An 11,837-nucleotide genomic window follows, 5' to 3' on the forward strand; every position below is an offset into this window, starting at 1 on the left:
TTAATGGCTCGGTCAAGTAACGGCAGCGCTGGAGGCGGCTCTGCCTCCATAACCCCTGCATTTCTCCCCTGCCTTCTGGGCACAGGCCTGTGCGGACTGAGTCGCAGGTCACTTCTGCGATGTCGCTCTTGCTCCACAGCTGTGAAACTTTCGTGCTGGAATGAGGAACAAGAACACTTTTTAAAATATTAAAGAACAATAAACATGTCCATTTATTGAATTCTTTCGGTTAATCAGTGTTCTATAGATGTCCTTATCTGACAAACTGGCTGCTTTGTGCCACCTTACTGTGTATACATTGTTTATCCTTCTTGGCTGGTCCTCATGTACTTCTCTCTCTTTTAATTTTATTTAAAAAAAAAGAGAAAGATAGCTGTAGGATGAGATCATGGCTTGCGATATAAGCATATTTGTATAAGATAACACAAAGCAGTAAAATACATTTCACTGTGTTTAATCAGTTTCTGGAAGTACTAGTGTATTTTAATCTTTTCGTCCAAAGGGCACTGACAGCAAGACAGTAGAATGAAGACCAAGTGCTGTAGTCGACTTGGGTTTTGCTCCAAGACAACCATCTATACCTTTCTGCTTGGAGGAGTGTTTATTGCGCTGGGCTCGAGTCGAATCCTCCTGATGAAGTATTCTGCCAATGAAGGTGCTGTTGGGCAATAAACACAATGTATCTCAAATAAGAAAGAATTGATTGGGTAAAATGGATAGCCTAGTTCACTGTCTGCAGAGTTCTTAGCATAAACATTCTAGTATATAAATAGTAACGTGTATTTCTGTACTGGAAAATTTCTATATAGTTGCTGGTCTAACATAAAGTGGTAACTTGGGTTGCAAGGTGTATGATCCATGTGACGGTTCATCTTTAAAAGATGAGGCTGTGTATTATTTTATAGCTGATTTTCAAAGACTAAATTGTTGTGTAAGCACTATGAATGGTATGTGTCTTGACTGAAATATTTGTCTCACAACAGGCTTAGAAGAAAAATGGTATCGTAGCAGGTGTGCTATAACTGGCAGTATTACTGCTTCTCCTTTCATAGAATCATAGAATCACACAATGGTTCAGGTTGGAAGGGACCTTAAAAATCATCCAGTCCAACCCCCTGCCATGGGCAGGGACACCTCCCACCAGACCAGGTTGCCCAAAGCCCTGTCCAACCTGGTCTTGAACACCTCCAGGGAGGGGGCATCCACAACTACCTTGGGCAACCTGTTCCAGTGTCTCACCACCCTCACAGCAAAGAATTTCTTCCTAATGTCTAATCTAAATCTACCTTCTTCCAGTTTAAAACTATTCCCTCTCATCCTATCGCTACCTAGCCTTGAAAAAAGTCCCTCCCCAGCTTTCCTGTAGGCCCCCTTCTCCCTGGAGCCTTCTCTTCTCCAGGCTGAACAGCCCCAACTCTCTCAGGTGGTCCTTGTAGGGGAGGTGCTCCAGCCCTCTGATCAGCTTCGTGGCCCTCCTCTGGACCCACTCCAACAGCTCAATGGGTGGGGTCTCACGAGAGCCAGGTATTAGCAAAATGTTGCAGCAGAGGAAAAGTACAGTCCTAGAAGAAGGTTGTGTCATCCTACAAGCTGTCTTTTGTGAGGGGAAAAAAAATAGCATGTTGCTGTTTGGGGAAAAAATGCCCATTTTTACTTTTTTTTTTAGAATGATGATGTTCTTGAGCTCTTCCAAAACGTTCTGCTGTAAACTGGGACCAAATGAGGCAAGATTTCAACCCAGAAAAGAGACTGTTTGAGAAGTTGTATGTCATAAAAACTGGAATATTTATAATGAAAGTGATGACATCGATGTTTGCATTTATGGAGCGTGGCTAAAATTCTGACTGGAGGGGTTAAAATAGTTTCTTGCTCTACTTACGTACACAGGAGACAGAATCTGATTGCATACTCTCTCTTATTTGCTGAATCCCACAGATAACAAATATGATTACTTACCTACAACAGTGAACATCTGTTCCGAAGTAGTAAAACTGGTCCTGTGTGTGGTATTGGCACTATGGGTTAAGAAAAAAGGTAAGTGCCTATGTTTAAAATACCTAAAATGTGTAGACTTTCTAAGATTTGTTGTACTTCAAATCTCTTTATTATTTTTTTTAAATGATAGATTCACATGTACTTGTATGGAGTAGGTCCTGCTAGAAACATTCAGTGGAATTATGTCTTCAATGCAGAGTTATAACTAAACTTTACTTACATAACTCTACTTCAACCTGTAAATTCGAGTGTTCTTGAGTTGTATGTATGATAGCTGAAACGGGGACAAGAAAGTTGAATTAGAAAGTGTAATGAAAACAGAGTTTAACATTTTCAGGATTTTAACACAGCATAGTGCTAGGACTGAACTGAAGCTTATAAATTACACTAACTCAAGGATTGGCCTTTATGTTCTGTTGTTCTGACCACTTTTATTTAAAAGCACCACCACCTTCCCCTGAAGATGCTGTGTGTGTGTGTGTGGTGGTATGTGAGTTGGAAGTAACATATCTATGTTATAATTTGAGGTAGCTTATTTGTGAAGACAAGTCTTGGGGACACTGTTCAGCAAAAGCGGTGTCAGGCTTCACTAGCTACTGCTTTTGTATTGCAGGCTATTTTTCTTTTTTCTTTCTAGGCTTTTCTCACCTGATGTAAAAAGGATGAGAAGTTAAATTCATAGCATTTCAAAATGGTAGAGAACAGACATTTAAATTCAAAGAGGGTGTCACGCACTGGAGACTGATGTTAAATTGAACTGCTGGTTTTGTCCACTTCTCCATGTAGCAGTCATGGCTCTGGGAAGCTGATGAAGTTATTACCTCCACCACATAGTACAGTTATACCTAAGACAGTAAATGTATTCAGTACGTGTTTGCCATCTTTGGCTACTGCTCATTACACATTTTTTAGTTTTCTTTCTTTTTTTCTTTCTTGTTTCTTCTTTTTCTTCCAGATGTCTCGGTTTTGCTGAACTAATGTGTCAGTAGTTCAGAAGAGGATTACGTAACATTGTGTAGACTTAAATTTGTGCTAACAAAAGACTAATGTCACAAATTTTAGAGTAGTCTAAGGTTTATCACAGTCTTCCTCTTAAAGAGTGTGTCCTGAATACCTAAGTAAATGTCATTCTTTGTGCCTTGTCCTTTCTTCCTTCTTAACTGTATGTTCTCTTTTTACCCAGATCATGTACTGTGTGCTACCAATACTGAGTTGTGGTTTATTTTGTGTTTCTGACATTACTGCCTGCCCTATGGGTGATATATGAACAGATCCACTGTCTGTGGTGTTGTCTCATTTCTAGATTTGATTGATAATCATCAGAAAATCGTACTCAGTAATGATGTTGCTGTTGTATGGGGTCTTTTGCATACTTTTTGGCCCTCAAAGAACGGTTGATAATTGAATTTTTTGTTCCTGGTGGACAAATACTATGATGGGGGTGAAAAGGTTCGTTTGACGCCTTCTCTGCTGAAGCAAGGACATGAATGCCCGTAGACACAGGATTGCTGCTCTATCTGTATGTTCTTCCCTGAATCTGTCCTTTATGTTGCCAGAGGGCTCTGGTACTTTAGTTTTTTCAGTCTAGCAGTATTCCTGAATACAGAACAGTGGTACCTATTCTGTTATAAGAACACGAGCCTTTGGTGACAAGAAAGATGTCCTTCTTACCTATCTTTTCATTTCAGAGGGTTGTTTGGATCATCCCTTTGAATGTCTTTCCTGGAAGAATTTTTGTAATACTATGAAATGGTCAATTCCTGCCTTTCTTTACTTTTTGGACAACTTGATTGTCTTCTATGTACTGTCCTACCTCCAGCCAGTAAGTATACATATACTGAATAAAGTATCTTTCAATGTCTTATCAATAGGTAATGTTGCCCTTAGGCTATTGTCATGGTTATCTACAGTTGTAACACCGGCAATACAAGATTTGCAGGTAAAAGAATGATCTGTTACCTGACCAGCCAGACCTTCCCATTCTCTTGTCCACTGGTCAGTGTTGTACAACTCTCAGTAGAGGGGAGCCTGTGTATTTTCTCCATCCAAAGTGATTTGGAAATAGGCTGAATTGCTTAAGTATTAGGTAGGTTTTCAGTGCTTTCCTTCCTCCCTCCTTTGGTTTCTTCAACTCCTATATTTCTCTTTCAATGCATTTGCTCATCTTGCTAGTATTTTAGCTGCACTTTTCTGTGTGACTTCTACCACTTTGTGTGTGATTTCACGTTATGACTTGTTTTCTTTCCTCACTGACTGCAAAGAAAAGCAAGTAAATGTAATCCTACAAAGGGAGTAAGTGTAATAAGAACTGAGGAGGAGAGGAAGAAAACTCTCTTAATTTTTGCATTTGTTTATTAGTCATGTTTAAGCACAAAGTTGAGTTGGTACTTTCTTCTAGCTACATTGAACCTTTTGGATGGATCTATAGATGTTCAGGAAATAGTACAGTTTTTGTGCTTGCTTTTATTTTTTTGCTAGGATACTTTCTGGTTCAGAATCTGTATTTGAAGTTAGATGGAAACAGATGGTTAGGGTTTGCTGTAGAAGACTATGACTGTACGTTTGTCATTAAAAATAAGTATAAATGTTTTTGTTCCTTCTCTTTCAGAATTTCTGTTTAAAATATTGTTTGTTTAGGTGTATGTTTCTGTCAGGGACATACCACATTCTAGAATAGGACCTGGCTGGAAAAATCTAATTAAAATCAAGAGTTGGATATCTTAAAATAACATGCATAAGTGTCTGGTTCTGTGTTTTGTTGTGTGGTGATTTTTTGGTGTTTGGGGTTTTTTTGTTTTCATTTGTTGTTTTTCATTTGGGTTTTGTTTTGGTTTTTCTCACTTTAGGAAGGAAATTCAGTTTGCAGTAGCAAAGCCTGATGTTTAGAAGGTTATGTAAATGCTATTGCTTTCTTAAGCAATTTGATTCGACTCAGTTAAGATCTTCCTTTGTAAAACATGTGATTTTATATTTTACACATGCACATACACACATACACACCTTGTCTCTCTCCCCTCAGAACATGTGCTCTAAGATTCCTTTTTTTTTAGAGCTCTGAGTGTCTTATACCTTTTCACTGTATATATTTTATGAGGGTTAGTTGAAACGGTAACGTTATCATGGTAAACAAGTATTAAGAGACAACCAAATACCTGTAAGATAGAATACCTTGACAGTGTGCAAGACTGAAAGTGAAAAGTTGGAGGCAAGATGCTTGAAAGAAGGTATCCATGCCTGACTGAACTTGATTTCATGTGACTTAAAAAACTAAGTAGGTTTGGGACTTAGTACACGTGTGAGCAGTTGCTTGAAGTATGGAATTGCTTTGGTAAGATTTTGGTCTTTACTTGAAGCTTCAGCTATAACTGTGGAATCTATATATGTTTTTGAGTAAGATTGTCTTTAAAAAAGTGGTCTTACTCTAAGGCTGAATTGAAGGAAAGAGTTCAGATACCTAGAATTTTGTATGTTTACTGACTACACGGAGCAGTCCTGAATAAAATACAATTTGGGAAACACCTCCACTCCCCCAAAAAGAACCTCTTTTCCCCACTAGTGCTGGTGAATTCTCATCTTCTGTGGTAAGTGCAATGCCTAAAAGAGCCTCTTCATGGTCCAGTGTCCCAGTATAGAGTGTCTAATTTGGAGATCAAAAAGACAAACCTTGCCACAAGGAGTCTGCAGCCATGGCCATGGATTCAGGCACTGTCATTATTATACAGCTGTTCCCCAATTAGATAGGAGTTTTAGAGTTGTCTTCAGTTGTACTTTGAAAGAAGTGATTTTTTTTAGTAGAGTTGCAGTCTTAAATTCAAGCCAAGGACCTCCTTACCTTTGATAAATGATACAGCAAATGCACTTGACATGCAAGAAGTTTATTTTCTGCAAGTGCCTTGTTCAAGTGTGGAATTTCATGAATGCTGCAAACTGGCACTGCAGGCAGGAGCAGCCTCACCTTCCCCTATTCTTTTCTTAGTTTAATTTTGGAACAACTTCCTCCTTTGTGCTGACACAGCTGTTTCTGCAGCTGATAGGTCAGTCTGGCTGGGAAACTGATCTGACAGAAAACTAAACCATTTTCTTTTTTGTTAAGTACGTTTTCTGCTGGATTGGTTTCCTCACATCCTTGTTTCAGTGCAGCTGTCCCCACTACAGAGGAACTTAGGCTCTATGGTTTGCTTGAGATATTGAAACGAGACTTGAATGTCATTTTAGGGATGTATTATTCTACCACTTGGGTAAGGAAGAAAGTTCAGTACCGAGATGATGATGATGGTTTTCACTCTGGCACCATGCAGAAAGGTGAACACTTGAAGTTGGTGGGCTTTTGACATCCACACTATGTCTGGAGTATAACTTTGTTCCCCTTCTTCTCTTTCTAGGCAATGGCTGTTCTCTTCTCAAATTTTGTAATTATAACGACAGCTCTTCTCTTCAGGATAGTACTAAAGTAAGTAGTATTTACTAAAGTAAATGAAATTTTATATCTTCCTAGGCTTGATGAAGAAGTTAAACTGCACCATTTTCCGATAGGAACAGAAAAGAGTGACAGGGAAGTGGGTGTTAACTTCACACTCAAAGTCATCTGTGTTGAACATGGAGCAAAGATGCCTTTTCATGCAGGGGTTCTATACCAAAAGAGTGTCTGATAGTCTGACTTGAAATGTTTTCTCTCAGTTGTTTAGTTTTCTCTCTTGTGATGTCACAGTTTACATAATCTTCCAAATTTCTGACTTTCCCCAAGATAAGCAGGCTTTGCTTGGGTTAAAAAATAGTATAAATGGTTCTAATAGTCTTATAAATTACATGAATAGATTTGTATGTTTTTACCATCATAAAATAATAAAAAAGGGCACAAATTTATGGGGGAAAAGTGAGATGTAGTGCAAGTTTACAAATGAAAGAGGTTAATTATTTGAATGTCTGTGATTTCTTTATATCCATCAGACTTATGTTCCCATGGAGGCAAGAGTTGTTTTTTAAGATGTTAGGCAATCAGTATCTAGAACTAACATGATCTTGAAAGACTTTCCTTAAGTTACTTCTACAGAATACTCCATTTTGTATTTCTGTGATAGCCAGGCTGGTCCCCTTTGCCATAGAAAAGCATGCTGTGTTTTGGCATTTTACTGTCAATTCTGAAAGGCCAAGATTTTTCTTTGTGCCTGTCTTTGTCTCCTTGGCATGATGTCTTTTATGTGTTTTATAGAGTTTGTTCTCCTGTCATTTAATTTGTGCTACTGTGTTTCTAAAGTTGGTGGCTTTTTTTTGTCTGCTCCTAGGCGAAAACTCTCTTGGGTACAATGGGCATCTCTGGTGATTTTATTCCTGTCCATCGTTGCCTTGACTCTAGGAACTGGAGGCCATCAGCAAAGCTTGGCTGTACATGGATTTCATCACAATATGTTTTTTAGTCCATCTAACCACTGCCTTCTCTATGCCAGACCTGAGGAAGCTTGCTTGGAAAAGGGCAACTGCGTAGCACCAAGTTTTCTTCCCAACTTCCAGTGGAACGTCACCAGTACCATGGCAGGAGCATTGAAACCTCTCCGCCTCAGCCTGGGCCATCTGCTTATTATAGTGCAGTGTTTCATTTCTGCCCTGGCTAACATCTACAACGAAAAGATCTTGAAAGATGGGGATCAGCTTGCTGAAAGCATCTTCATGCAGAACAGCAAACTCTATGCCTTTGGGGTGCTGTTCAATGGGCTTATGCTGGGGTTGCAGGCTAAGGACCGGAGGCAGATAGGGAACTGCGGCTTCTTTTATGGGCACAATATCTTCTCAGTGGCTCTCATATTTGTCACAGCTTTCCTGGGGCTGTCTGTAGCCTTCATCTTGAAGTTTCGAGACAATATGTTCCACGTTATGACGGCTCAGATCACCACTGTCATCATCACTGCCGTCTCTTTCGTCATCTTTGACTTCAGGCCTTCTCTAGAGTTCTTTTTGGAAGCTCCTGTAGTGCTTCTCTCCATATTCATCTATAATGCCAGTAAATCAAGAGGCTTGGAATATGCCACTCTGCGGGAAAGGGGCAAACTTGTCAAAGCAGATGCATGGGAGAGGTCAAGTGGGGTAAGGCTTTTCAGTACTTGTCTCTTCTGGTTCCTCTTTTGTTTCACCTCCATTTTGTGCTATGGAATCTTTGGAAGATTCATTTTCCATGTGACCAGACTCAACCTAAACATCAAAACTCCTCAAGTATTTCTTAAAATCCCTTTCACTGATTGTTTACTGCTTTGCGTATTCCTCTATTCCTCTTTTTCAATTCATGAAGCCTAGGTAAGTGTTGCTTTCCTGCTGTGACTATAGACACAGTCCTGTGAGTAACTTTAGCTTTGTACATATCCTTTCTTGAAACCTTTATAACCAAAATATTTTACTGGCTCTGGACATCCAGAAATTGAAATTGATACCTAGGAAATATTTTTACTTGGGTAGATCTTTGTAGCTGAGCCCACATCACAAAAAAGTTAATATATTTGATGTTAAGATTATTTCTACCTTAACAGTCAAAGTTACCTGAAGACAAAAAGGTAATGTGTCCATACAGAGTTTTACCATCATTTTTTAATTATGAAACATTTTCTTCAGGCCCCTTAGTGGTTTTTTTTTGTCCTAATTTGAATAGTAATGTAGTTAAGTAGAACATGGCAAGGAGCGCATGCTCTTAGATATGTCTTTCAACTGAGCTGAGCAGTCAACATAAGGGAGGAAAGATTAATGTCTGAGTACTCATAATCTGTGTGTATGGATGTGTTGATGTTCTGTACTACACGTTGCAACCAGCAGAGAGTGCTGTCTACATTTAATGCTAAGAAACATTAAACTTAGAAGAGATGTTTTAAAGAAATTCAACATGGTGCTATCGCAAAGTTGTATATTTTTGGTATTCTAGGAGTTATCTATTTTAGCACTTACAATTGAGCAGGTGTGGTAAAAACAAAAAGCAATATGTGAGCAGGCTTCCTGATAACCCACTGGTAAGAGATTTAAATTAAGGTTCTTAATTTTATATAAGTGATACCTTCAAAATAAACTTTACTCTTCTTTTTTTTTTCTTTTTTTTTTGTTGATATGAATAAAAAGATAACTTCTGCTCACATTGTTCTGTTTTACTTCCGGTTCCTGTAGGATGGAGAAGAATTTGAGAGACTGAACAAACCAAGCAGTGACATCGATACAGATGAAGATTCCCTCTAGCATGAGGCTGGCTCAGAGGAGTGCTATTACTCATACTGAGAGAATGTTAATGTTTTATTAACATAGAGAAGGGTCATTTTTCCCCACTTGCAGAGCAATTGTTGATTAATGCTTCTGCTGCATCTTTCAATGTACAAATGCTCCAGTAAGTTTTCTTTTCAGGACTTACGATGTTACTAATAACCTCATTAATAATGAGATATATTGTCTGTTTTATTGTACTTTGACAATTCAGATTGACATATCTCTAGCTGAGTAAGAGAGTTCCTCTGAATGAACCTCATCAAAATATCACTTGAGAATGAATGATAAATAATTTGGGTTCAAGATATGTTGATCCTTCATACAGGCAGATCTCTAGAGTGTGATTTGAGTTTGAATGGTCTTAATTCTGTCTTCTTTCCTGTTTTGGCATCAGTGTAACTCTGTACTGACTCCTGTGGAGTCTTCTTTTTGATTTTCTCTGATGTGACTGAGAGCAGAATAGATTTCACTGACTTGAGCCACTACTTCTCACATTTTCCGTGTGAGGCTGTTGTGTGCCTGTCTCCCAGTGTCTGGGGAAATGGAAATCTGGAATGCCTTTGTAGCAGATAGTGAATTTTACATGCAACTTATGTGGCCTAACTTTGAAAGAGACTGAATAAAACAAAAATGTGTTACACAGTATGAATGCATTGTAGGGTCTTTTTTGTGTTTAGAAAAGCTATGTGTAGAGGCTTATTTTGCACTGAGACTACTATCTGAAAACAAATATTATGCAGCTATAGTGATGCCCTTCAACATCTGGAGCACAGAGCAAGAGGGTGCAGGTGGTGTGGTAGCATTTGGTGTCGCTTCACTTTGTCAGACTGACAAGATCTTGCATTTGTTTTGTGGGACAGGCTGGGCTGTGCAGCCTGGAGAAGAGAAAGCTCTGGGCTGACCTTATTGTGGCCTTCCAGTACCTGAAGGGGTCATAGAGGAAAGCTGGAGAAGGACTATTTACAAAGGCAGGTCATAATAGGATGAGGGGGAATGGTTTTAAACTGGAAGAGGGTAGATTTAGATTAGACATTAGGAAGAAACTCTTTACTGTGAGGGTGGTGAGACACTGGCACAGGTTGCCCAGGGAAGCTGTAGATGACCCTTCCTGGAAGTGTTTGAGGCCAGGTTGGACAGGGCTTTGGGCAGCCTGGTCTGGTGGGAGGTGTCCCTGCCCATGACAGGGGAGTTGGACTGGATGACCTTTAAGGTCCCTTCCAACCCAAACCATTCTATGATTCTGCAGAGTGCCAGGCATAGTGATCTCAATCACTGTTGAGGTGTCTGCTGGATTGTACTTTGAGTGAGATGAAAAATAGGTTCCAAATAGTTCAGAGAATTTTAGAAAGGGGAATGGAATAGGAGTGCAACTAAGAGACTCTGGATATGTTCCTAATGCCTCTTCTCTCAGAAAAGTGGAAAAAATGTTGGTTTATAATTTCCTCCCTTCAAAAATGTGTCTTTCATAGTTGAAAGATAGCATCAAAAGAATTCTTAAGAAGATAAGCAATGAGTTCAGTGTCAAAGCCTCATACCACAGTGTATAGTAATCGTTTAGTGATGCATTTCTTTGTGGACTGAAGACAGTCCTGCCTTTGTTCCCCTTTGCCATCTTGTTTCCAGCCTCTGTATATAACAGCTTACTTATGCATACTGTATTGGTGCCTCATTGCCATATTAATTAACATACCTTCTGTCATTGATCCATCAAGAGGGTCAGCATGTTTCCATGTGTGGCCAACGATTGTCAAGTTATGAACTATGACTCTAGAATTATTCTCATTTATTTATTTTTGGGAGTATTAACTTTTTGTGGCATATATTAAGAACAACTTTACAAAGTTACATTACTCTTGTGGTTGAAAAATTTTTTACAGCTCATTTTGTGCTTCTATAGTTGGCCATTTCAACAAAAGGAATCTAGTTGTTTGCATCTGTATGATATGAATAAGAAAGTATATTTCAATGTTAATTACAGAAACTTGATTTTCATTGGTTTATGATGTGCTGTTTTGGGAAGTGAAACTTCAACACACAAAAAAAATGTGCAAACTGTTAAAGAGGTAGTTGCAATAAGACACTTTCATTTTTTTCAGCATTTTTTCTTACAGCTTTGAAATATATACCTGCCTGAGTTCATTGTCTTTTTCAATCATAACTACCAACTTCAGCAGATACTTCCAAGAAGAGTGAACGTACGTTAGCTTTAGATTGCTTTGCATTTACATCAGCAGTAGCTTTTTACATGAAATTTTCCAGAGAGCTTTGCCTTGCATTAAGTCAGAACATAGAAATCAGCCCCATACCTCTAATGACAGAGCATCAGACTGAAGAGGAATGTCTTAAAAACCATATGTTTGACCTTCCTGCCTGAAATATCTGCCTTAAGAGAAAGGAGATATGGAAATGAGTGATATGAAGATTTTTATAAAGTGCACTTAGTTCTTACTTTCAACTCTTGTCCTGATTAATGATTTTTCCCTCTATAAATTTCACCGGTGCTATCATGCTTGACCTATTTGCCACAGTCGTAGATTGCAGAGAGGTATCAAGTGTTTACTTTGTGCTGTAGAGTTCATCCTGTCTAATGTGTAGAAATCTTTCTGTTGTCT

The 11,837-nt window shown here is 38.8% G+C and overlaps 1 protein-coding gene across 1 annotated transcript; it reads left to right on the top strand.

The window, feature by feature from the left end:
- The first annotated feature begins 525 nt into the window (after positions 1–525).
- On the top strand, positions 526–9,247 carry SLC35A5 (solute carrier family 35, member A5). The gene is made up of 6 exons (XM_010185597.1): positions 526–655; positions 1,936–2,034; positions 3,684–3,817; positions 6,378–6,445; positions 7,278–8,073; positions 9,133–9,247. Exons 1-6 carry the CDS (start codon positions 526–528, stop codon positions 9,199–9,201), a joined length of 1,296 nt encoding a protein of 431 aa, XP_010183899.1. The 3' UTR covers positions 9,202–9,247.
- The last annotated feature ends 2,590 nt before the right edge of the window (positions 9,248–11,837 follow it).

The sequence above is a fragment of the Mesitornis unicolor genome, unplaced genomic scaffold (genome assembly GCF_000695765.1).
Source record: "Mesitornis unicolor isolate BGI_N332 unplaced genomic scaffold, ASM69576v1 scaffold12610, whole genome shotgun sequence".
Taxonomy (NCBI): domain Eukaryota; kingdom Metazoa; phylum Chordata; class Aves; order Mesitornithiformes; family Mesitornithidae; genus Mesitornis; species Mesitornis unicolor.

Bases quoted from the DNA above. Each gene is read 5' to 3' on its own strand.
- SLC35A5 (XM_010185597.1), top strand. From the start codon at position 526: ATGAAGACCAAGTGCTGTAGTCGACTTGGGTTTTGCTCCAAGACAACC. The intron at 656-1,935 runs GTGCTGTTGGGC...TGAATCCCACAG, and splicing joins GAAGTATTCTGCCAATGAAG to ATAACAAATATGATTACTTA. The intron at 8,074-9,132 runs GTAAGGCTTTTC...CGGTTCCTGTAG, and splicing joins CATGGGAGAGGTCAAGTGGG to GATGGAGAAGAATTTGAGAG.